General features: G+C 48.1%; 1 protein-coding gene across 1 annotated transcript in view; it reads right to left on the bottom strand.

Moving 5' to 3' along the window:
* The window catches only part of SEPTIN10 (septin 10), a 671,502-nt gene that overhangs the window by 173,381 nt on the left and 470,611 nt on the right, over positions 1-27,510 (bottom strand). Inside the window, exon 8 of the mRNA XM_069636860.1 lies at positions 1,142-1,310. Coding sequence (XP_069492961.1) covers positions 1,142-1,310 — 169 coding nt within the window. The remainder of the gene's footprint in view (positions 1-1,141; positions 1,311-27,510) is intronic.

Genomic DNA, 27,510 nt, shown 5'->3' with positions numbered 1-27,510 from the left:
ACAGAATCTGTAGCTTTCCAGAATCATGTGCCCATCATAACGAACTGTTGGGTGGCAACATGAACTAAACCCTATGCCTTTTGCAATCATTACTTTTCAGACGTCTGCTCCAGGTGAGATGTTTATTGGGCCAGGAGAGTATGCATTTGCTTGAAACCTGTTGACATATGCTGCCTCCTGCTATAATGTATATGTATTCCGTTTAATCTGTCCCGGAGCGGAGGATGTAAGAGTAACAAAATATTACATTTTTCACAACTCCCACCCTTCTGCCTCCTCAAGCATATGTGAATGTTATTACATTAGTATTTGGGATAACATCTTTGGAACTAGTGGTTGGGCCACGGGGACTGTATACAGAGGTGATAGAGAACCATGTGCACATGCACGCATGTCAGTGGCTTCTAAATTCTATAACATGACATTTTATGAGAGAATAGATCAGTTATCCAACTCGGCCTGCCGCAGGAACAGTTTTCACAACAGGGGTTGAAGGAGATTGGTGTAGAAAGAAAAAAAAATAATAACACAGGGCCTTACTACAATGTAGAAACTTTCAGTCTACAAGCTATTGATGTTGAGTGAATGGAAGTGAGCTTTGGGTATGTTCAGTGAGAGATTGTTGGGGAAGGAGGGCATTCATGTTGATTCTTGACTGTCCCCTGCCATGCGCCGGGGCTCAAGAATAGGTGACCAAGTGATCCTCCCCCATACCTTTGTAGGCCCATCATCCACTGGCTCTGCGAGCCTCCCTGTCCCCTGTATCACTGCCCTTGTAGTCCCTAAACCCAGACAGGGCACTTAATTACAATTTTGGGAACATCACTTTTGGCAGTAAGGGTGCCAAATAGATAGGACAGAGTTGGCTGGGGAACCACATCACTCAAGTGGTTTTGGAAAGGTTTGTGGGACCAGACTACACTTAGAGATTTTCAAAGATGAGTCGTTTGCAAGACAATTGCATTCATTTGAAATGTTGTTTCAACTTGTAAATGCTTGCTTTAAGTTTCTGGGGTTACTCAGTCTAAAGGATAGAGCTATTCAATGTACGGGACACTATAAAGAACTTGCTACAATATAAATGGCTAGAAGAAAAGTGTATAGATGTTATTGATGGAAAAAAGGCTTTTTTCTACTTTACCTGCAAGGTTTGTCACCCGGGCCAATGTCTTTAAATCCCATCTCCTCCATTTTGCAGCGTCTGTATAACTCATAGTGTCTCATGTGTGTCTGTTCCCGCAGGTCTTCCATGTTTGTGCCAATAAGCATCTCTCGAAGCTTTACAAAGTCACAGTGATTCTCATTTTCCACTAATAAGAAAAATAATAACATTAATGTACCAAAATGTATGACACAGATTTATTACAACACAAACCTTTATACAATTCCCCACAGTAATTATATTATATTGGGGGTCATTACAAGTTTGCCGGTCCGGAAACAACGGTAGCGGTAAGATTGCTGGTACCGTTGTTTCCGGACCAGTAAACTACGAGTTCTGTGAGCAGGTGCCTTTCAGCTCGGCGGAACGGCACCCACTTGCAGACCTTGACGGATGCTCCGGCACCATTCATAAATGGTGCCGGCGCATCCGTCCTCCCCATTCCCATTGAGCCCAATGGGACTCAAATGGGAATGGGGAGTAATATTTTCCGGTGCCCGGGAATGGGCACTTACCAGGTCTGCCGGGGCTGTAATGCCCCGGTAATTCCCCATTCCCGGGCGTCAGAAAAGTCATGACTCCAGCGGCAGCCGTGCTGGTATTTACTGGCATGGCTACCGCCAACCTCATAGTCACCCCCATTGTATTTCTATTTAAATAATGATGTGAAAATCATGGGAGTAAAATGTATCAAAGGCAAGTACAGAAAGACAAGCATCTAGCTTGAGTAGTCCTTCACTTTCGGGTAAGTAGTTCCGGAGTCTCAAAGAGTTAAAATCACAGGTAAGTGGGATGCTACAAAGTTCCCCTGCACACATTTTGGCTTCAACCAACAAGTAGGTGAAGTGCAGTTAAAACACACTTAGGAAAAAAGTTTTTAGGATAAAAGTAACAGTGCACTGCCAATTCTGCCACCCAGGGCATAATCCTAGGCTGTAATTCCACCACCCAAAGCCAAGAAAGGGTAGTGCTAGGCAGTAAACTGTGCACCCATGGCAATCCTATGGGATGAAGGAATAAGCAAAAGAGGTAGGCAAACTTGTCTCGAAGGATAGCTCAGGGGCAACGTGCTCGCATTGTAAACAAGACGACATAGAGCATCACAGGTTCGATCCTCAGGTCCGCGCTTAGAAATTTCTGGGTATTAAGCACGCTATAAATAACATATCATATCACTTGCACCTCAAACTCAGATTTTCCAAACAACCACACCTGAGGTACTCAATAAATGGGGCCACTTATTTCTATCACTGGTTCCAGTGGGTGGAGGTCTATGGGTCGCGGATGCAGTGTGTGATGGGGCAGCCTGCCACAAATAACCACGCTGACATGGGTAGCAAGTTCAATGGTGTTTATGGTTTATTTGGAAATACAGACAGGTTGGCTGTGGGTTTGATGGAGATCTCTTCAGGTTACCAGGGTCTTTTTGGGAACTTGGAGCTAGGGCCGTCCCTCTCTAACTTGTCTACCCAGGTCTTTCCCTTCTCTCTAGCCCAGGCATGCATAACACGATGTTCTTGCTACTGCCAGGTGACCCCTACTGTCTTTCTTCTTCCCTGGGCTAAAGGGCTAATGGTGTTGACCCTTCTAGACTTCCTGGGGGTCTTCTAGTCTTTCTCTGACATATGCTGCTTAGTAGTCTTAGGAAATTAGGGATGATGCCTTCTTTAACCCAGTGTTACTTTTCGGTCACTCATGGCCATGTTCACAAGAGATGTTCTCCTTCAACAGTACTACTGTCCCTCCAATCTCTCACTGTGCTTTTCCACCTCCACCCTTTGACCTGACCTCTCCTCTCACTTCTATCGCTTCTTACTGTCACTACCTCCTGTTAACTCTGGTGTTCCTTTCCTCCCACTCCATTTCCTTGCATGTTGCTGTTCTTCTATTTTAATCTCCCTCTACTCCTACCACAACTCCTATTCTCCCACTCCCTGTTGCTCCTGATACTCTCCCTCTACTGCTATTTCTACACTATTATTAATCCTCACTGCCGCCCTGTACTACCAACAACGAGACCTGCAGCAGGACCTGCTGCAGCCCTGCTGGCTCCTCGTTTCTCCACAGTGGAGTCCGCCACGGACTGAATGCTTTATATAATTATAATTGGTTATTTATTACGTTCTTAGTACCTGGAGGTTTCTAAGCGCGGACCCAGGGATCAAACCTGTGTTGTTCTGCGTTGTCTTGCTTCCACGATGAGCATGTTGTCTCTGAGCTATCCTCCCAGGACTAGGATATTTCTGAATGTTTTATATAGCAGACCTGCTGCCATCGTCTCCAGGTAAGCGTGGGGAGGGAGAGGACCTGCCCACACACGCTCCAATATCTACGGGGCTGCTTGGGCTCTCTCACTTCCCTGACAGTGCCTGTTTCTCGGCCCAGTCACAAAAGGCAGAAGTAAATGTTGCATCCGGCCAGGCAGCTGTTCAGATCTCCAATTCAGGGACTGTTCCAGCAGACTTTCCTGCAGCAGGATGGTATAGAGGACTTGGGACAGCGGCCTCAATCACCCTCACAATAAGGAAGGACCCCAGTACACAGCAGACAAAGTGAAGCAGTGAAGATACTCTGGTTAGGAGTCAGCAGGCTCAGCTCGAGGCAGCGCAGCAGAAAACAGGCTATAGGCAGGCTGCTTTCAGGATGGAGAGCAGAAGATACAGGCTACAATGTTCCTGGGCCACTAGATGAAAATCTGCAAGAACTTTTACCATAGATAGGGTCCAAAGAAACACTTATGCACTCAGTTATATAAACAATACCAGTTTATTATATATATACACACAGGCAAAGATACATCTTCAGAAAGGGAAGTACTATCATAATAAGAAAATACAATATAAAACTGTTAGAGAGATTTATCAGTTTTATGCCTGATCCTCTCTCCTATTGAGACCCCCCCCCAGCACTTTCTGCTGGACATCTGGACCTTTTTTCATGTTCTCTTGAATGAGGGGAGCCCCCCTCCTCATCCATTCTTACTGTTCTAACCATGGGGACTTTTGTTCTTTATGCTTTATTTGATTTTATGAAGTCTGCTTTCCTCAATATATCTCTTAAAGGCATCTGAGTTAGACTTTTGGAGCATACAGCACCCTTTGTGCAGTGTTGCTGGGGATCCTTTGGGTTCTCCTTTTTATGTTCTTTCATTTTACCTAAGAACTACTTAATGAAAGAGGGATACTTTGTAATCTTTCCTAAAACTTTAACTTGAGAGAAATTAGCACACACCACCTTATGTGGAGTGCTAAGGGGATACCTTGTATCCCCTTTCTCTCTGCCCCTGTAATTTTGTGGTCACAGTGACAACCCTAAAGTTATGGCTGGTGGCAGTGGACATGTTCTACCAACTTTGGTGCTATTATCTACCGCATACTGTATTCACAGCCCCGGTTATGCACCAAAGGGCCACCTATGTTCTAACATGGTGGCTCCTTACTTTTTTCACCATTTCCTGTGTGGTTGGCCTTTTTTAGCTCTTCTTCTACCATTCTGGGAGGGGCAGGTCTTTATGCGAGTTTTGCCTTTGGCGGAAACCCTTTGTGTCCCCGCCTACGCTCCAGTGTGTCTGTGAAGGCAGGAAGCAGAGCAGGAGTTTTACACTCCCCGGTACATTTTCTGCAAGAGTGCCTGAATGGAACCATATCCCACTGGGGGGGCTGGCTGTCCTGATTGGACAGCCACCCGCCCCTTTCTGTAAACTGCAGGGAGAGTTTGCAGAGGAATGAATGGGAAATCCGAATAAAAGGTGACGTTCCTGAGGAAGAAGGCAAGTTGACTACTGGAACAGAAGATTCGAAGCTGAAGAACGACCACAGACACCTGCAGACCTTTCCAGTAACCTGCTGTCCTGACAATGTTTTCTTATCGAAAGAGGAGCTACAAAAAGGATGACTCATTCCCTTCGAATGGTGGGACCAACCAGCCCTGAGACGTACTGCATATCGAGCCAACTCCCGAGGTGGTGTAACCTTCGAGGTCTGCAAACAACGAATACCAAGGGACCTCTGACCCATTTGCAGTGCAGCGTCTTTGCGTGAATGAATCCTCCTAGAACTTTGGTGGATCTGATTGGACCTACAGAGGCACGATCCCATTCATCCAAGTCCCCTCACCAGAGTGCATGGCTGCAGAATCGAGGATGATCGACCGGGCGGTAACCGTTCACTATTGGAACTGATAAAAAGGCCTCATAATCGCAGACCGGCGTGGGAGACTGAAGAAAGCCTTTGTGAGGGTATTTTCTAATGACTGCTGCTGTGACATCCCATTCAGAGTCCTTCCTTTCGTCACCAGACCGAGGAATCAGGAGAATGAGTCAGTCACTGCTGCACAAGAAAGAATCCAGCTTCAATTTCTTCAACCACCCTAAGGTACTGTGGGGCTCAAGGTAGAACTTACCTCAAGTCGAATAATCGATCCAGTGTGACTGGAGTGTGATACCTGGTGTTTGGGTGTCCAGTGTGAGAAACCTGAGGGTATTCTCCCAATAAGACTTTGAGAATCCTTTATTCAGGTGGCCAGGGAAGGGCTGACGCTCTCAGATCACAACTCTGGTGGTGGATGAGCGAGGGAGGATCACCTGGGTAGGGAAACCCGGGGTCCTGCTTAGGGGGATAGCCCAGGTAAGACGCAGTATTATACAGGAGAGAGGGACGAGGAAGAGTAGGTCTATGAAACCTTAATAGGCTGTACCAAATTGACCTCCTGATAAACAGAGGCAAGGGAAGCTCCCACACACCCGTGGTCCCGGCCTTGACACCAATGAAGAGGAAAGATAAGCAATTCATCACAGGCGGTGAGTCGTGGGGAGAACCAAAAAGAACCGATAACCGATAACAACCGGGCCGTGTTAATTGAGAATCGCAAAGTGGAAAGTTTGAACCAAGTTCAATGAACTATGAAAGAACTGTAAAAGTGTTAAGGGGAAAACAGCTGCCGAGGGAAACCAGCACCATGTGGGTGCTAACTCAAGAGACTCTGATCGATCCCCATCCGAGAGAAACTATTCTGAAAGAAACTACAGATACCAGAGGGCCACCAAAATAGGTCAAAGTGGTCATACTGAGGGTCCAGCAAAATCCCTCTACAATCAAAAGACTTTGATCTACAAACTGTGTGAAAGAAAGGGAAATGAATCCCGCAGTTAGAGGAAGTAAGGGAAGCAAATCCCACCAACATTGTACTGGGTAAAAGAGACGGCAAGAGTGAGCCTGTCCGAGGGATGCCAGTGAGAAGGGGCCAAGTCTAAAGTCCCAAGAAACAGTGTGTTGACAAACGTGAACCCGGCCGAGGGATGTCCACTATGAAATGTTTTAAAAGACATTGAGAAAGCAAGGGAAATGAAGCCCACTAAAAAGAAGAGAAAGACATAGTCAACCCGACAGTAGGGTAGCGACAGTCAAGAGGGGTCTGAGGCCAACCAAGGGGGATCCAGGGGTGAAGCTATCACCCAGAGCACATTGAGCAAAGACTGTTATATAATTTGTGGAATATGAAATGAGAAGGTTCTGCGCCTGGAAGAGGGGGACCCAAGGGTGAAGCCATCACCCTACATGAACTGTGTCTGCGGATTGGGAAGGGTCAGCGCCCAGAAGAAGGGGACCCAAGGGTGAAACATTATCACTGTAACAAACTTTCATTTGGTTAAAGGAACTTTTGTTTTGTTATGCGAACATGTCAGGCTCGCGAAGGCAGGAGACTTTCAAAGGAAAAAAGAGTTGTCCTTCGATGGTCCTGAGAGCTGCAATTAGAACTGTCGTCTCATGTTGGAGAAGCTCAAGCATGTGCTGTGCTCCAAGATACCACCTTACCCCGTGCTCAAAATGTGAGGAAAGGAGACCCATGCTAGCGCATCCTGACATATTATTTGAGAACACTTCTTTCTTTTCTTGAAAACCATCCCACACCCTTTTTGTATTAGTTGTAAGGTTTGGCCCTTTTGATTTGACACAACGCTTGTTCCCATCTTAGATTTAGGTTTAAATTAGGCGTTTTTTCCACCCTGCATTCATTGTTCAATAAAAATCCTTGAACTGTGATCACTTGTGTCTGTCTTACTTGTTCCCACCATGATTTCCTTACCCAGCCATAACTCTTGCCCAGGATTTACAGCTTGTGCGCTTTTAGGGAGTCTGTTGCATGGTCCTTACTAAATGTGTTGTCCTACTTAAGCATTTTATTTACGTAGCTAAGGTATCCTGAGGAATTTTGCCTTTTCTGCTGCTGCATAAGACTTTTCCTCCCATCCTAAACCGACTTTGATGAACTCTTGACTAGTTAGAGATTGGACTGCTAAAGCAGAGATGGCCGCTGTGTCGAAGGAGCAAAAGGGGCTGTGACCTTTTTCAACACCTCATCTTGTGCTGCAGGAACGGCAGCAAGGCGTGAATAATTTGGTGATTGACAAGAGCCTGGGGCGAAGAACATACAGGGCGAATAAAACTATGCAAAAATTGTGGAAAATGACTGGAGTGGCGGAGAGTGGCAGTCCTGCAGTCTACTTTCTGTTGGTCTGTTTTCCCTGGCCACCCTTACCTGAAGGAGGAGTCAAACCTACCCTGCTCACCATAAAGACTCAGACCTACCGCGGAGCGGACGCGGAGTGGCGGAGAGTGGCAGTCCTGCAGTCTACTTTCTGTTGGTCTGTTTTCCCTGGCCACCCTTACCTGAAGGAGGAGTCAAACCTACCCTGCTCACCATAAAGACTCAGACCTACCGCGGAGCGGACGCGGAGTGGCGGAGAGTGGCAGTCCTGCAGTCTACTTTTTGTTGGTCTGTTTTCCCTGGCCACCCTTACCTGAAGGAGGAGTCAAACCTACCCTGCTCACCATAAAGACTCAGACCTACCGCGGAGCGGACGCGGAGTGGCGGAGAGTAGCAGTCCTGCAGTCATGGCTGGCATGACTGGTCTGACTGCCCCCACAAACACTCCTCTAGAAGAAGATAACGGGCGCTTAAAAACTTTGCGACCCCGTCCACCCTTCGAAAAACTCCCTCTACAAGACCTGCAAAACTCACCAAATACTTCAGCACCAACCACCAAACTTTCCAAAATTGCAGGAAACAAAGTGGGGAAAAAAGTATTCAAATTACCCACAAGGACTCTAACCAAAAGCCTGTGGCCGACGCCGAATGATCCCCAACTTTCAACTGAGCCTCTCTTGAAACCACCAGAGGAGCTCGAGGAGCGTGAGACATCTATTATCCAATGTCAACATTCAAATTCTGACATCGCTTCAAGTTCACCAAACACGATCCCTCCCACCATGCCTCCCCTCGCTCGCTTACCGGCTTGCCCCGGAGGGGGTGCTGTGTCTGCAGTCGAGAGGAGGACCTCTGGTGGGTCCGGATCCGTGTGCTGGTCCGCGCGGGCAGCGGTGGAGAGTCTGGAGACCCACCCGACCTTGCGGGGCCCCCCCGCCTTCCAGGAGGCGCCGTTGGATCCAGCAAGGAAAGCGATTGGGAGCTCTGATGTTTCCCTGGCCGCCGCTGACTCTGCGGTCGACGATGCTCCCGCGGCCCCGCATTCGATTCTTGCACTCGTCCATGCTGAAGGCGGGAGCCGCGAGAATGCCGTGATGAAGACGCAGAGGCAGCTGGACCTGGCCCCGCTGCGGCTGCAAGCCGCCGACTGCATGCCCTGGCAGCCACGTCATCAGAGCAGGAGCTCTGTGAGACCTATGACGATCTTGAGCCACACCCCCCAGAGACTCAGCCTACTGAGAAAAATAAAACAAGCCCAAACAACCCAAAAAAATGTCAGCGCCAAGCGCGAACGACGACGACGAAAAGAAAAGGAAACCGGCAATACAAAGCCATATCTACTCGTGAAAACAATACAACAACACAAAAAAAACATCATTAAAACGAAAGCGGAGAAAGTTAAAACTAAAATCCTAAACACAAGATCAAAACTTACGCCATTGTCAACATTGACAAAGTTCTTTCAAAAAAAAAAAAATGGGAGAAATCACATAGACACGCGTTATGAGCTCAAAGATGCTGAATTACTGGATGCAGTGCACAACCTACAACCTCTCAGCAAGCACAGAAAAATTGAAAGAAGCGAAAAGGATACACCAATTCCTCCAAAAGCAAAGTCACTCCACACAGGACAAAAAGATATCCAACCTGTCAATCCAGAAGGCGATTCTACGCCAGACAAAAAAATCACCATAGTGATTCCTGACGATTTCACCTTTGGTCAAACCCCGCTCATACCACAAACCTCAGCCTCTTCATCTTCTCCAGTGATCATTCCTTCAAGCCCAATACCAAATGAACTTCAAGCGGATACAGACTCTGAGATCGTCCCAGTTGCCGCCATAAACAAGAAACAAACAACTATCCCTCCATCTCCTCCAATGTCAACACTACTCTTCTCAGTCTTACAGGATATAACTACCCCCCTATCCTCGCTACCAATTGAACAAAAAGACTCAAGTCATCAAGAACCAGAAGACCAAAACAAACTCAAAAAAATCGACCACACAAACCGACCACCTCAGGAACCCAGAGACAAAAGGAAATCACATCGCGAGTATGACCCTCGACCGGACAGGACAAGCTTCTATACGCCATCCACTCCCACACATGGACCAGGTAGAAAATCGTCTGCTTTGACAAATGAAACACCCTCAAAGAAACCGGACCTACTATCATATATGTCGGCATTATCAATTGCCCTTATTCCCTTCACCAAACTCTATGAATCGCTAAATGAAACACTAAAAGATCAAACAGTACTTCAAGCCATGATCCACACGTAACTCACCTTCCTCGAAGGTCACGTCACAGCTCAAAAAGTAAAGAATACTCCCTGGACAAACCTGGCAGAAATCAACGCACGCCTACAGAAATAGAATCGACTCTGAATCTCCTATAAAAACGATCAACACCAGATACAACAGCAATTCAACTTAAAACACCTGCCTTACCTATTGATCTCACAGCTGAAAACTTACACAAAAATATGGCAGCTAAACAAACAAATCCGATCTCCAAAAAAAAACGCTACAACATCCCCCCACTTCCACAAACGGATCTATCACCAACATCGTCCTAGTAATCGACGACGAAGAATACAGAAGCAAAGCGGCCAAAGACCAAATAGAGCAACCCTATTCAATCTTTGACGCAACCAGATCCAAAAACTCAAATAACCCTACAGCCTCAGACGCTACTAACAAAACGCCTCTTCCAACAAAAAAAATCACAAATCAAAGATCCAACCCCGGCACACCACCCAGGAGGCAGCAGTCTTCCCAAGAAACGCATCCCACCAATCGAACAACTCACTGAGCTCTCAACCTTCTCTTACTACTCAACTTACTAGGGGCTCACCGACAACAACGGACGACTTCCTACAAAACTCAGACCTAATGAATCTTTCAGAACACCTAGATCCAACACTCGATACGAGCAATACACCTCACCAACAAGAAGAAAATATCAACCCTTCCAAACCGAACAAGGAAAATAATACTCCCAGGATCAGCAACAATCATGAAGAACAAGAAAGCCCACTGACCTTCCTAACCCTAGAAGAACGTTGAGAAAAGATAGAACGGTTGGCAGAAATCAAACAAAGAACAGATTCAAACAAAACGAATACGCACCTCAGATTCGTCAGCACGAAGGTCGATCAAAAAAAAGAAAAAACACGTGCTGAAAAAGATAACAACACCCAGCCAAAAAATCTAAACGAACCCGACCGATCGTCTGCCCCAAAATATTCGCCCAAATCATCGCGAAGAAATCGAGAACGAAGCAATAGTCAAAAACAAAATACTGTCTATTCGACTCAACAACAAAACTCCAAAACAAACACACAATATAATTCCAACCACTCCGAAAGTCAGACGAAGAAGTGGATTCTGAAAGTTGAACAAACGAAAGACAACAGAGACGAAGTCACACTAAACAGAAGAGGAGTCCTGACGCTGATATATCTTGTTCCAAAATTGTCCCAAATAACGTCAGACGATCTAAGAATTGTTGAACCAAGTCACTATCACGGAAGAGCTACATGCTACCTTCACATCATCTCAAGAAGAATCAAAAACAAACTGCTAGACCGAGAAAGGGACTTCCGCAGTTTGGGATATCATCTCTCTCAACAACAAAGCAACTACGAGAACCCAAACTCCAAACACACAATACCCTCAGCAAAGAAATCACGTAACAGCGAAAACGCCTATGATCCAAGACCCAAACATAACATAAATGGTAGCGCACATGAACGGAGACCTTCATACCGAAACACCACTACGACCGCTCAACAAAACTCAGATAAGCTACCACCAACTGAGTCTCAACCTCCATCTCAAACTGCCCGAACTCCATCCATATCAGACGCTGCTACTAAAGACAACCAAAAAGCGAAAATAGCCTTCCGAAAGGAACGACACGACCGAAACAAGAATCTTACCAAAACCGTCCACTTACCACAAAACTTGCCCTCTACACCAAAAACCAAAAATTCGACTTCATCTAGCTTCTGGGCTTGGCTCCCAAAAGCACTGGCAACGCATCGATCGAAATAGCAACTCATGGACAGAACCAGCCTACAAGAATCAACAACTACTCAAGAAAGACTCCCCCGTGACTTGAAACTACAATCATGGAACACCGGAGGATTCAAACACCTCACCTCACCTAGCAACGTCAACCTAGGATCAGCAGATCTGTGGTGCCTCCAGGAAACCTGGTTGACCAAAACTCCATCACTCGACGGCTTTGACCTTCGTTTGGCACCAGCGTCAAAACGATCACTTGGCCGACCATCCTCAGGCCTCATAACTGCATGCCGAATCAACAGTGGCCTGGCAATAACAGACATTATCACCTCAAACTATTCACTGCAGACATTACTGCTAACATGGGAACTCCCTCCTAACGCGGAAGCACTCCACCAGACGATCCCGGTGGCAATACTAAACGTCTACTGGAATCCCGCGGCAATTGATGAAAAAAACTTTTTGGCCTTAATTGAATCCACTGTGGACGAGGTACGCACCACCTACAGCACATACCACATTATAATATGTGGCGACCTAAACGCCCAATGCAAACAAACTTCCACTAAAGCCAACACACAGAGTGAACGACGAGGCGAAGCTTGGACCAAACTGATGAATTCTAGACACCTTCACAATTTGGATACAGTGTATAAAAGCAACACCCGTCATCCAACATGGACAAACAACAACTCGACATCCACCATTGACTATACTTTTGTATCTGAACCCATGCTATCCTTAGCAACTTCTTTCGATGTCCAGCTAACGTCATCCAGTGAGCACAACATCCTGGTAACCACATGGAAACCACCACTCATCACCTGAGATAAAATGGAGAATGGACTTGAACAAAACAATCAAAAAATAGACTGCGTCTCACAGCTCAAAGCATAAGAGACTTGACAAATCGTTACTCAAAAACTAACGATACACCTGAACACGAAACCATGGATTATGCTCCCCTGCTTATCTCATACATGACACAGCGAACCAACCCAAGCAAAACCACTCAAACACCCATCCATACATACGACAAACTCTTGGTTCTCAGACACCGTGCCTACAGGAAAGCAAAAAGATCAGCAGCAACACTTCCCCCGTCCAAAAGAGAACTAACCATCAAAGAACTAACGAGAGAATATAAATCTTAGGTGAGAAGACACAGATGGACATTGCATCAACAAGATGCCGAAACCATGCTAAAAGCCATCTGCACCAATAACGCAAAAGAATTCTGGTCTCTACTCAATAAAACATCTTTTACCGGACCAGAAATTACCAATTCAATCGATGAAGCAACTTGGGCCACCCACTTTAGATCACTCTTCGAGCTGCCAAACACTCTATCCTAATACGAGCGTCCGAAACCATTGTCGACTGACCTGAATCGCCTAAACCAAACTAACATCTGGACAAAGCTGGATGATTTAGATGACATTTGTAACATCATTAAAAAATTGAATAAATCCAGAGCTCTGGGACCTGACGGTATCACCAACTTTGACCTGAAATCACAGCCAATCGAATGGGCCAAATTTATAAGATCCGTGTTCACACGATGCGTGGCTGCACAATCGATACCTCCTACATGGCTGTCCGCAATAGTGGTCCCGATTTATAAGAAAGGCGACAAGCAAGACCCTACAAACTACCGCCCTATCGCGCTGCTAGACCCTATAGGGAAAGTTTTCGGGTCCCTTCTCCTAAAAAAATTCCAATCTTGGGCCAAAGAAGCTCCGTGCAATGACAACTTCCAAGCCGGATTAAAAAAAACACTGGGAACCACGATCAACATCTTCCTCCTAACCATCTTGAAAAGCAAAATAAAAGAAGGCCACCCAAAAGTGTACTCAGCCTTCATAGACGTCTCCAAAGCCTTTGATAGAGTCGCTCGCAACAGACTCTGGCAGAAACTATCTTTCTGGGGCTGCCCAAGCGACATTCTAAATCCGATTAAGGCACTCCACACGGATACCAACATTAAAGTACGACTAAATCAGCAAGGCAACTTATCCACTCAGATCAACACGCATAGGGGAGTCAAACAGGGCTGCCCTTTGGCCCCGGCCCTCTTTATCGCTTGCATGGGAGATTATCAACATTCCGAAACCTCCATCAGATCCTTCCCACCAAAAATAGCACAAACACCCATCAGTAGACTGCTCTACGCGGATGACCTTATTTTGCTGGATTTAACGCCCATAGGCCTCCAGGGCCAACTCACCAATCTACAACTATTTTGTAACGAGAACAATTTGGAAATCAACACCGACAAAACCAAAATCATGGTGATGGAGCGCAAACCCAGAGCGTGGGACAAATACAACTGGTTCCTGGAAAAAACGAAAATTGAAAGAGTAAACAGCTTCAAATATCTTGGCGTAACTCTGGACAATTCAGCAAAAGAAACGTCTATGCAAGAATCCCTGTTCGATAAGATCCGAAGCCTGGCAACAAAAGGCAAAGCAATAGACAGAAAATTTGGTAAATTCTCCACCATCCCACTACTGAACCTCTACAAGCAAAAAGTGGTCCCCATGGTTACATATGGAGCAGAAGCGTTGCCGTGCTTACCCAAGACTCTTTGGCCCAAATTGGAAGCCTATTTCTGGAGGACGACCCTTGTCCTTCCGGACTCAACGCCAATCACACTGATCCGGCGAGAACTCAGTCTGCTTTCTCTTCAAGGCACTGTAGACTGCAACACTCTGATGCTATATAGGAAATGCATTCTACCAAACGGTTCCTTTCTCCACGGCCTGGTGTCCAAAGAAATTCTAGAGGGAAGCTGCATCATGCTAAGTCAATGGAAAAATGAAAACCAAGCTCTACTGAAAATCATCGAATGTACAGAAGAAGATCTGATTAATAATCCTACTAAAAAAACTAAAGACATGGACTGGGTTCGCACTTTAGATGCAGCCTCAGAATACAAGCTCGTCTCTCACTTAACACCGCTATGGAAAAAACGTGACGATCTACAGAACTACATCAAAACATTCCCCAGCCGAGCGGCACGCAATCTTACAATCAGAGCAAGACTGAATCTTGTGGACACCAACGAAATCCGCCACATAAGGAAGCAATCGCTGACTAGCACCTGCAGTTTCTGTGGAAAAGAGAAAGAGACCATTCGCCACCTTATACTGTCCTGCCTAAGCTTGATAAATATCTGCCGCCCATATATGAAATATATCTGCCAACACTCCACAGTAACTGATGAAGATACATGGTGGAAAAGGATGATAAGTGGTGACCGGACATCGTGGCAACTAGCGACATACAAAATCCTTGACGCTTTAACAGAAAAACTCACTGCGAAACGAAATGAAAACTAAGACTCTCCTTGCAAAGCGACCAGAAATTCTAACCTACAGAATCAAATGATTAAGATGTCCAAATTCGGACAAAAGAAAGAAAAGAAACAATGTTGTAAAAATCAAATTTTTGATTAAATAGTGGAAAAAAAACAAAACAAAAAAAAGCATTAGGAACCTTGAAAAGTGTTGCTAAGAAGAACAAGTTACTTAAAAACTGTAATGTTCTTTCGACTGGATGTTCCTCCCACGTATTCCTCATTTTATGATATTTGTATCCTGACAGCTTTGCTGCTTCAGAAAATAATTTCTCGGCAGAGGGCGCTATGCACGAGGTTTTGGCGTCGATGTCCCTCGACGGGCTCCGTACCGTGTCGACGTCACCATCAGTATAAATAGCTTGTTTCCCGTGCCCATTGGCTTCACTTCTGTTTTTTCGAGGAAATATTCGATGAACACCCAGGCGTGCCTTATGACTGATAGACTCTTTGTGAGAGGAAAGTGTAACTAACGTAAACTGCACTGCGGGGTAGAATGGGAGGGGCAATGAGGAATAAATGGGAGGAACATCCAGTCGAAAGAATGTTACAGTTGGTAAGTAACTTGTTCTTCGAATGAATTGTGTCCTCCCACGTATTCCTCATGTATTTGTAGACTCCCATAGCCGTGGTAATTTTGGAGGTGGGAGTAATAGTTATTGTTCTCATGGGCGGAATGAAGTACCACCTTGGCAAATAAACCCTCATTGGAAGAAGAGGCATCTAAGCAATAATGCTTGATGAAGGTATGCATTAATGCCCATGTTGCAGCAGAACAAATATCTGCTACAAGGACTCCCCTCTTCAGAGCCTCAAAAGTAGCCAACCCACTAGTGGAATGGGCTCGAAGCCCATCCGGTGGGTCTTTTCCCACCAATCTGTAGCACTCAATTATAGCCTGAATGATCCAACGGGTTTATAGTCGGTTTTGTCACTGCTAATCCCAATTTATGACCTGTATAACCTACCAAATGTTGGTCATCTTGACAAAATTTTGACATTCTTGAAATGTAAAAACTGAGAGCCCTTTTGGGGTCCAGTCTATGCAGTCTCTCCTCTTCTTTGTCCAAATGAGGAGGAGTATAGAATGATGGTAATATGATTTTTTGTGACAAATAGAAGTCAGAAATTACTTTTTGGCAAGAAAGAGGGTTTAACCTTAAGAACCACTTTGTCCTTGTAAAAAGTAGTATATAGAGGTTTACATGAGAGAGCCACAAGAGGGACAGTCTTTAATGTTAGAAGCCTCAGGGGACAGGAGTGCAGAGGCTCAAAAGGTATACAAGTTAGAAACTTAAGTACTAGATTTAAATCCCAAATTGGGACATGAAAGGGGACTGGAGGGTATACATTAGTAAGCCCTTTCAGGAATTGAATTATTAATGGAATTTTGAAGTAAGAAACTTCTTCCGAGGAGCGCTTGAAAATGGACCGCGCAGCTAGGTATCCTTTAATTGTTTCGATCTGGAGCCCCAGATTGGCTAGATGCAATAGGAAAGAGAGCGCCATTGGGGTGCCACATTGAAAAGGGTCTACATCCTTATCTTTGCACCAGTTACTGAACTTGTTCCAACAACACCGGTACAAAGATTTCGTTGCTGGCCTTCTGGCTGAAAGCAAAATCTCCATTACGTCATCCGGAAGATCCCAATCCTTGTATCTCAATCTCTCAGAAACCATGCGTGAAGGTTGAGTGTCTTGACCTCTGGATGGAGAACGCGACCTTCCTCTTGCGAGAGAAGATCCTCTCTTTGCGGAAGACATATTGGAGGGCAGATGGACATATCCAGAAGGTCCGGGTACCACGTCCTCCTGGCCCAATCCGGGGCAATTAGGATCATGGTTTTCCTAAACTTTCTCAACCTCCTGATTACTTGAGGAATCACGGGGACTGGAGGAAACACATACAGAAGTGGAAACTTCCAGTCCACCACAAACACGTCTCCTAGAGCTCCTCTCGGAGGAAATTACCTTGAGCAGTACTGTTCACACTTCCGGTTTACTGTGGTCGCGAAAAGATTCACTTGAGGCGTTCCCCAAACGGCAAGCATCTCCAGAAGGACTTCCTGAGCTAGCTCCCACTCGTGGGAGACTGTGCTCTGACTTCTCAGAGCATCTGCCGCTGTGTTCTGCTCTCTGGCTAGGTGAACTACCGACAGAGAGATTCCTTCTTGTATTGCCCAGAACCAGAGCTGGATTGCCTCTCTGCACAGTGGTAGTGACCCTACGCCTCCTCTTTTGTTGAGGTAGTACATGGCCACCATGTTGTCCGTCATTATCAGGACATTCTTTCTCAGGAAGGCCTTCAGCGCTAGTCTGTTTGCCCACAGCTCCAATAGGTTGATGTGTGTTTTGGACTCCGATGGAGACCAACGACCGCTGATTGTCAGATCGTTGGTGTGGGCTCCCCACCCCCTGAGTGATGTGTCCGTACTACTGTTATCTCCGGCCATGGTTGCCAAAAAGATTCTCCCCTGAGGATGTTGTCGTTGCAAGCCCACCATAGCAGATCCTGAGCAACTGCACTCAGGACTTGCAAAAGATCAGACATACTCCCTGAGAGTATAACACTAGGTTCTAAGGGCCCATTGGAGAGATCTCATCCTCAGTCGAGCCTGTGGCACCAGAAAAATACAAGATACCATGAGGCCGAGCAACCTCAGAAAATCAAAGGCCGGCAGATGCTGGGCATTCTGGAACTTATGCAGAATATGGAGAGCTCTCACCTCGGTAGGCAAGGCTTTGTCCGAGGAAGTATCCAAAACTTCCGATAAACTGGAGCTTTTGGGATGGTAGAGACTTCTTGAAATTGAGGGATAAGCCCAGTTTGTGAAGGAAGTGACAGGTGATCGACAGATGTTCCTGAGCTTGTTCGGGAGAACGTGCTCTGATCAACCAATCGTCCAGGTAGGGGTAGACGTGAATTCCCCCTCTCCTGAGACTTGCTGCCACAACTGCCATCAGTTTGGTGAAAACCCTCGGGCGGAGGTCAGCCTGAATGGCAGAACTCGAAACTGAAAGTGAGAACTGCCAACCGCGAACCTCAGGTACTTTCTGTGCTTGGGATAGATAGGCACATGAAAGTAAGCGTCCTGAAGGTCCAATGATACCAACCAGTCTTGGAGTTGGGGAGCCTGAAGGATGTGGGAAAGGGTTACCATCTTGAACTTGTCCTTCCTGAGGAACTTGTTCAAGCCCAAGATGGGTCTTAATCCTCTGTCCTTCTTTGGAATGAGAAAGTAGGGGGAGTACCAACCCTTGTTCCTCTCCGCCACAGGTACCTGTTCTATTGCACCTTTCTCTAGCAGGGTTAAAATGTCCTGCAAAAGGCACGGATCAGGAATTTTGACAGAGTTGGTTCCCGGTGGATGGTCCTGAGGCCTTCCTAGGAAGGGAAGGCACTAACCTTGAGCTACTGTCTCCAGTGCCCAAGCATCTGAAGTAAAGCCCCGCCATTGTTTCAGATGCTGAGAGATTCAGCTTCCCAAAGGGGTTTCCCACAGGGGTTTTGTGTGATAAGGCCTCAGAGTGATTTGGAGGTGGCTGCAGGAGCAGCTGAGGGAAAAGATGCCGTTCCTGAGGCTGGTTTTGCACTTTTTCCTCATCCACCACGAGCGACATTTCTCTTGCCTCTTTGAATGGCCTGTCCTCTTCCTCTAACAAAAGAGGAGTAGTACCGAAAAGAACGACCTCTCTAGGAAGATGAGCCCGAATAAGGTTTCTGAGGCTGTCGCATGGAGGCGCTAAGAGATTTAGCTGCCGCTTTTGAGGTCTGTAGTTTTTCTAAGCTTTCATCAGCTTTACTACCACACAGCCTTAACCCATCAAAAGGCATGTTCAGAAGTCTGGCCTGCACACCTGGTGCAAACCCCAACTTCCTCAACCACGCAAATCTGTGTAGCACTGTGCTTGCAGCCATTTATCAGCTGGTACTATCAGCAGGATCCAGTCCAGACTGGAGACATTCCCCCATTGCCTCCTTTCCGTCTTTGACAATATTCAGGAAGCCTTCCCTTTCCTCGCCTTCCGGAATATGTTCCGCTGCTGCCGAAATGCAGCCCCACAGGATATGGGTGAACCTGGCCAGGGTACAGGTGACATTAGTTGACTTAAGAGCCCTGCTACCCGAGGTAAAGACCTTACGGGCCCAAGCATCCATGTTCTTATCCTCTCTAACCAGTGGGGATAGATGGATATGATGTTTCTCTTGAGGAAGTTGCAGCCTGAATAACCAGACTTTCTGGAGTGGGATGCCTATTTAAATAATCAGGATCAGAACTAGAAGCTCTATACTTCTTTGGAAAATTATTGTTGACTGCAGCAATTGTATCAGGAACTTCCCAGTTTTTTTCTACCTTTCTTTGAAGTGCCCTATGGAAGGGAAGAACTGGATCCTTCTGCGGGCCCTGATCAAGAATATCAGTCATATCATCCTGATCAAAAGTGGGTGAGGCTCTACCCCAGCCCATGTATTCAACCACTCTATTCATTAGACTCCTGTACCCTGAATCTTCATGTTCTGCAGGGTCAGGTTTTGAAAACTCCAGCTCAGCTGACCTATCAATACCACTAGCAGAGTGAAGGGTATCACACAGGTCTCTCATTTTCGATTCTGGATCGATTAATTCTTCTGGGACCTCTCTAGTACCATATTTTACTCCAAAAGGAGAAACTTCTTCTTCAGAGCCACTTTCTTCAAATATAGAAGACATTGGGCCTCATTACACGGACGGCGGTAAGGGTTAACGGTCACCGTTAATGGCAACGGTGACCGTTAACCCTTACCGCCGTACTACGAGGTCCCTTTGCGGGTTGGAGGATTTAACGCCTGCTTCTTGCAGGCGTTAAAATCCAACTCGCTAAGGGACCTCGGAGCTAATTACGGCACTGCAAAATTGCGGTGGCGTAATTAGCGCCTTCCCCAGTCCCATAGAGCCCTATGGGGCAGAAATGGGAATTGGGAAGGGCAATGGTGGAAAGGGGATTTACCGCCCCTCCAACCTTGGAATGGGGCGGTAAATCCCCTTTCCGCCAAGGCGGTGCCGGTATTTTACCGGCCTACCGTGTAATGAGGCCCATAGACTTAAAGAAGTCTGACTTAGGTAAAGGAGTAAATCTCTGTTCCTGTACATGAGTTTGGGTCGAAGAAATCGAAGGAACCCTCGATGGTATCAAAGGAGTCTTCGAAGACACCGATGATGTCTTCGACAAAGGCGTCGAAAACGCTTTTGGCTTTGATTTCGAAGCCGTCGGCACCGATGGCGTTGACAAAGTCGTCAAGGGTTTCAATGACTACTGTTTTTTTGGACAGTGTCGGGGAAACACTCGATTCTCGAGGAATCTTCGACGATTTGACATTGACTCGAGTTTCACCCTTAATACTGGTTTTTCAACAGTAGTCCCTGACCTCCCTGTGTCGTCCGACGGAACGACCGGGGTCTGGCTCTTTTGAGGCTTCTTTGAGGGGGTCGAGGCCGCATTTTCTAAGACCTTCATCTTCCTTCTAAATTCATCCCATTTTCTTGGGAAATCCGACTTAGTCAGGCATCGTACCAATTTGGTAGAGGTATCCAAGGAAGAAGAACAAGTTACTCTCTTACCTGGTAACGTTCTTTCGATGGGATGGTCCGACGACGTATTCATATCTATTACAGTAATCACCACAGCTGTGCTGCTTCAAAAAATCTTTGGCATCTGCGTCCTGCATCGATGACGTCGATACGCCGCCCTCGAAGACCTCCTCCGACGGCCGACGCCACTGGATGTTATAAGTAGAACGCACGACAGCCGTAGCCTCAGTTGTAGTTTTTTCCCAGAACGTGTGCCACCAGTCTACTGCCAGTCTGACACACAAAGCCTTGCGGAAACGTAAGCTGCAATCGCATAAGAAATTCTGTAGCGGGGAAGGTAGGGAGGGGGCGACATGGAATACGTCGTCGGACCATCCCATCGAAAGAACGTTACCAGGTAAGAGAGTAACTTGTTCTTCGAGGGAATTGGGTCCTCCGACGTATTCCATATCTATGACAGACTCCCAAAGCAGTACCAGAATTCAGAAAACAAAAATTTAGCATGCCCAATCAAATTGCGGAGTAAAGGACCGCCTTGCCAAAGGTCAGATCCTGCCCCCGAATGGAATCGAGGGAATAGTGACATACCAAAGTATGTACCGAAGCCCAGGTGGCTGCATCACAGATGTTGCGAATAGGAACACCCCTCTGCAGGGCAGTAGAGGCAGCCATACCCCTGGTAGAATGGGCCCGTAAGCCGACCGGTGGGTCCTTACCCGCCAAGCGGTAACACTCAGAGATAGCCAAAATAATCCAGCGAGACAAAGTCTGTTTCGTCACAGCCTGTCCCAAACGCTTTCCAGCGTAACCAATAAAGAGCTGATCGTCCACTCTGACCCGGGACATGCGTGAAATATAAAAGCTTAACGCTCTCCTAGGATCAAGCCTATGGAGCCTCTCCTCTTCCTTACCAGGATGTGGAGGAGGATAAAATGCCGGAAGAACAACCTTCTGGCCTAAATGAAATTCCAACACCACCTTCGGAAGAAAAGAAGGACGAACTCTAAGGACCACCCTGTCCTTATGAAACACAGTGAAGGGTGGCTTAACTGAAAGTGCCTGTAACTCACTCACTCTGCGAGCGGAGGTGACCGCAACTAAAAACACAGTTTTCAGAGTTAACAGTCTCAAAGAGGTGGAAATGCAAAGGCTCAAACGGAGCACCCATCAGAAACTTGAGAACAAGGTTCAAATCCCAACCGGGCACCTGGAAAGGTGACAGAGGGAACACATTAATGAGCCCTTTCAGAAACTGAGAAATTAAAGGAATTTTAAAATAGGATCACTCTTCAGACGAGCGCTTAAATATGGACAGCGCCGCCAGGTAACCTTTAATGGTACCCACATGAAGGCCCCTGTGGGCCAAAGAAAGCAAAAAAGACAGAACCATGGGAATTTCACATGCAAAAGGATCCACATTCTTAACCCTGCACCAGTCGCAGAACTTTCTCCAACGGCAACGGTACAGGGACTTTGTTGCGGGCCGTCTGGCCGAAAGCAACACCTCCATCACGTCTTCAGGGAGGCCCCAATCCTTATACCTCAACCTTTTACAAACCAAGTGTGAAGGTTGAGGGACCTGACCTCTGGATGGAGAACCTGACCCCCCTCCCGTGAGAGCAGATCGTCTCGGTAGGGAAGACGACGTGGAGGGCAGATGGACAAGTCGAGAAGGTCCGGGTACCACGTCCTCCGAGCCCACGCCGGAGCAATGAGGATCATCCGGGAACCGAACCTCCGTAACCTCTGCAGTACCTGCAGGATGACGGGGACTGGAGGAAAAGCGTACAGCAGTGGGAATAACCACTCCACCACGAACGCGTCTCCTAAGGCTCTGTTTGGAGGAAATTCCCAGGAGCAGAACCTCTCGCACTTCCGGTTGACACTGGAGGCAAAGAGATCTACTTGAGGGGTCCCCCAAAGGGCAAGGATCTCCAGGAGAATCTCCTGAGCCAACTCCCACTCGTGAGAGATCGCGCTCTGCCTGCTCAGAGCGTCCGCCGTCTCGTTTTTGTCTCCTGCCATATGAACTGCCGAGATCGAAACTTCCTGCTGGATTGCCCAGAACCAGAGCTGCATCGCCTCCCTGCACAGAGGAAGTGAACCTGCCCCCCCTTTTTTGTTGAGGTAGTGCATGGCCACCGTGTTGTCCGTCAGGATCAGAACATTCTTTCCTCGCACAGTCGGCAGAAAAACCTTCAGGGCTAGCCTGACGGCCCTCAGCTCCAACAGATTGATATGGAGTCTGGACTTCAATGGAGACCAACGACCGCTGACTGTCAAGTCGTTGGCATGAGCTCCCCATCCCGTGAGGGATGCGCCCGTCACAATCGCCACCTCGGGCCAGGGCAGCCAAAACAGAGGCCCCCTCATCAGATTGCCTTCGTCGGCCCACCACAGAAGGTCCCGGGCGACCAAAGACGGCACCTAAACAGGGTCCGACATCCTGCCGGAGGACTGAGGCCACTGGAGCTGAAGTGCCCATTGCAAAGATCTCATCCGCAACCTGGCCTCTGGCACCAGAAGAATGCAGGATGCCATGAGGCCGAGCAGTCTCAAGAACTCGAACGCTGGGAGAGTCTGGGCAAGTTGAAACTTGTGCACCATCTGCTGAATGTGATGAGCCCTCACATGGGGAGGAAAACACAGCCCCAGGGACGTGTCGATCACTGCTCCGATGTACTGGAGCCTCTGAGTTGGTGTCAAATGGGACTTCTTTAAGTTGAGGGAGAAGCCCAGCTTGTGGAGGGAGTGGCAGGTGACTGACAGATGATCCAGGACTTGCTCGGGAGAGCACCCTGATCAACCAATCGTCCAGGTAGGGGTAGACGTGAATCCCCCCTTTCCTGAGGTGCGCTGCCACCACTACCATGAGCTTGGTGAAGACCCTCGGGCGGAGGTCAATCCGAACGGCAGGACCCGAAACTGAAAGTGCGAGTCGCCAACCGCAAACCTCAGGTACTTCTTGTGCTTTGGATGGATCGGCACATGAAAATAAGTGTTCTTGAGGTCGAGAGACACCAACCAGTCCTGAAGTTGAAGGGCCTGGAGGACTTGAGAGAGAGTAACCATCTTGAACGTGTCCTTCCTGAGGAGTTTGTTCAAACCGCGCAAGTCCATGATGGGTCTCAATCCCCCGTCTTTCTTGGAAATCAAAAAATAAGGGGAATACCATCCCTTGTTCCTCTCCGCTACAGGCACCAGTTCTATGGCACCTTTCTCCAGCAGGGATTGAATTTCCTGCGCAAGGAGCGAATCTGGACTCTTCAAAGAGAGACTCCCTGTTGGATTGTCTTGAGGCCTCTGCCGGAAAGGAAGACAGTAGCCGTGGGTTATGATTTCCAGAACCCACACATCTGAAGTAATGGCGCGCCACTCTGCAAGATGGCGCGCCACTCTGCAAGATGCTGCGCCAGCCTTCCCCCAACCGGCGAACCATGGGACATGGCCTCATGACTGAGCTGAAGCGGCTGCTGCGTTGCCTGAAGGCAAAGAGGCAACAGCCCGAACGGCCTTGGCACCTCGAGTACCTTGTTTTCCACCTCTGGCACTCCTACGGTGGCCCCTTTGACTGGCAGCTCCTCTCGCTTTACCAAAGGATGAGTAATAACGAAAGGAACCTCCCCCCCATTGCTGTCCCCTAGGACGAAAGGGCGGAGGTTGTCGAACTGCAGCGCCCAACGACTTCGCTGCAACTTTTGAGGTCACCAACCTCTCAAGGCTCTCGTCAGCCTTGCTGCCAAAAAGATGTTCCCTGTCAAAGGGCATGTTGAGGAGCCGGGCCTGCACATCAGGAGCAATCCCCGACTTCCGCAACCACACAAACCTGCGGATCACGGTGCTCGCCGCCATGGACCGGCTGACGCAATCTGCCATGTCCAAACCCGACTGAAAACCTGCCTCACACATGGCATCCTTGCCATCCTGAACCATGGTAAGGAAACCGTCCCGTTCATCCCCTTCGGGAATATGTTAAGCCGCCAAGGAAACACAGTTCCACAGAGTGTGCGTGAAACGAGACAAGGTACCATACCCCCTGCAGAAAACACTTTCTTCGCCCAGCCGTCAAAACGCTTGTCGTCCCTATCAGGAGGGATGGTAAGGTACGATGCCTGCTTTGCCGGGGCCGTAGCCGCCTGCACCACCAAAGTCTCCGGAGTAGGGTGCTTGGACAAGTAGCAGGGGTCACTACTGGCTGCGCAGTATTTTCGCGGCAAAGACTTGCTCACTGCCGGGAGACTCTCCGGAGCAGTCCAAGCCGCCGCCACCCTCCTCTGTAGAGCCATATGAAACGGCAGTACCGGGTCAGTTGGTGGACCAATGTCGAGGATATTCGTAAGGTCATCCTGAACAAACTCCCCTGGGGGAGCAGACCATCCTAAGTACTCGGTGACCCTTGATATAAGGCGCCGGTACGAAGAATCGGCATGAGAGCCTACAAAACTCCACTTCCGGAGAGGTGTCCACTCCACTAGCATCATGCAGGGACTGCCTAAGGTCCTCAAACTGGCTATGGCCCGAGAGAATCTCGTCAGGCACCGTGTCAGGTACCATGCCATCATCAGAGCCCTCATCCACCTCTGAAATGAACTCCAGATGGCGGTAAGAAGGCACAGAACTGCAACCAAAGCCATGCTTGACCTTGGCCAGAGCCTTTCTAGGTGGTTCCCCCGAGCCACGGGGTACCCTCGTCGACACAGCCTCGGCGTCAATGTCTTCCTCGAAAACTTCACAAGTTCACGCGGTCTCGAGCACGTCAAGGACTGGGACCTGGACCGGGCATGCCGAGAACGATTCCTCTTGTCTGAGCGGGACCTTACCCGCGAATTGTGATGACCACCCGAGCCCGAAGGCGTGCGAGCGGTGTCTCTCGGCTGACCACGACTGATCCCACTCAGAGGCACTGACGGACCAGTGTCCTGCGATTCGAGAATCGCCAACATTTTCTTCCCAAACGAAGTCCATTCCTCCGGTGTCGCATGCTTGGTGGGGTAAGCGACCCGCCGACAGGCGGAGTCCTCGGATGAGGACGGGGAAGGCGACCGATGACAGTGCTTCCGGGAGTGCCTCGAAGAGGCAGAGGAGTGGCGAGACCGACTCCGGGACCGAGACCCACTGGACTTCCGACGACGATGCGGAGAGTCGCCCCTCGAGTCGTCCGTCGAAAGCCCCGCAGACCTCGACTTCCGGGGCTTGGACACCTTACCTACCGATAACTTCTTCTTGCGCTCCCGTTAGGCTTTCGACATGAGCGACTGGCAGTCGACACAGTCATCCGTGTCATGGGCCTCCCCGAGGCACCAGAGGCAGGCATCGTGCGAGTCTGTGACCGATATCTTGGACCCACAGTCCCCGCACTTCTTAAAGCCCCGACGCGGTGTGGAAGACGAGGTAGACATCTTCACGAAGAAATATTTCACAAACACCAAACAGGTTCAAAGAACCGAGAAAACAACAGAAACTCCAAAGAGTCGAGGCGCGCCGAGCTTCCCGAAGCAAACACGTTCGCGGAAAAAACGGAACTGAGGCTATGGGCGTCGTGCGTCCTACTTATAACATCCAGTGATGTCGGCCGTCGGAGGAGGTCCTTGAGGGTGGCGTATCGACGTCATCGACGCAGAAGAGTTTCCGAAGCAGCACAGCTGTGGTGATTACTGTCATAGATATGGAATATGTCGCAGGACCCAATCCTCTCAAAGAGAGAGATCTATGTCTCCTCTTAACCTTTTTTGAAGAGGAAGAGCATCTCGATCTACTGCGTGATCGAGATCTCTTAGAGTGTTTACGACGATCTGATTCTTTCGAATCGCTTGATTTCCTATGTCTTTTTGTTGAGGCATTCGAGGAGGCCTTGGAAGCTTCCCGCCCCACTGCCAGTTTACCTTTCCTCTCACAAAGGGCTTCTCTGTCATCGACTGACAGGAGCCACAGTCGATGGTTCGATGGTCTGAACCTAGGCACCAAAGTCAAACGTGGTGAGGATCTGTAATCGGCATCTTCGATCCGCAGTCAATACATTTTTTTAACCCGGTCTTGGGAGCAGAAGGGGTGGAAGAAGACGACATTTTCTGAAGAGAATTTCGAAGCGCACCGTTCTCGAGAGCGAAACAATCGGAAAAACGGAACTGAAGCCAACGGGCGCGGCACAAGCTATTTATACTAATGGTGACGTTGACACGGTACGGAGCCCGTCGAGGGACATCGACGCCACGACCTCGTGCACAGCGCCCTCTGCCGAGAAATGCTTTGCCGAAACAGCGAAGCCGTCAGGATACGAATATCATAAGATGAGGAATACTTGGGATGACACAATCCATTCGAAGTAAGTATCTTTTATCAGTGTTGACTAACCCTCCTTTTCCTTCCTAAAGACTTTGGGCCTCATTACGAGGTGGGCGGTAAGGGTTAACAGGCACCGGTAAGGGGACCGGTGCCGGTAAACCCTTACCGCCCTATTCCGAGGTCCCTTAGTGGGTCCCGCTATGGGTGCCTGGTTTTACCAGGCGCCCTTAGCGGGAGCCACTAAGGGACCAGGGAGCTAATAACGGGCCCATTATTAGCTCCATCCCATTCCCATTGAGCCCTATGGGGGCTCGAATGGGAATGGGGAATGGTTCTCGGAATGGGGATTTACCGGGTCCTCCAAGGTTGGAATGACCCGGTAAGTCCCTATTTCGAGAACCCGGACCCAGAATGCGGTAAGGGTGTAGCCATGGTGGTAATAGCACCATTGCTACCTCCTACCTCGTAATGAGGCCCTTTGTCTGAGTGACTTTGTAAATCAATTTACTGTCATTACTGTCATTTTCTGTAACAAGTGTAAGCGCAAGCAATACCATTGAAGCAGTCACCTATGAAAAGTATTGTTGATATTTCCTATGTGTATTGGTTAGTCTAAAA

The sequence above is a fragment of the Ambystoma mexicanum genome, chromosome 7p, assembly GCF_040938575.1.
Source record: "Ambystoma mexicanum isolate Mex_15411 chromosome 7p, UKY_AmexF1_1, whole genome shotgun sequence".
NCBI lineage: Eukaryota > Metazoa > Chordata > Amphibia > Caudata > Ambystomatidae > Ambystoma > Ambystoma mexicanum.
This window is presented reverse-complemented; position numbering and strand designations above follow the sequence as displayed.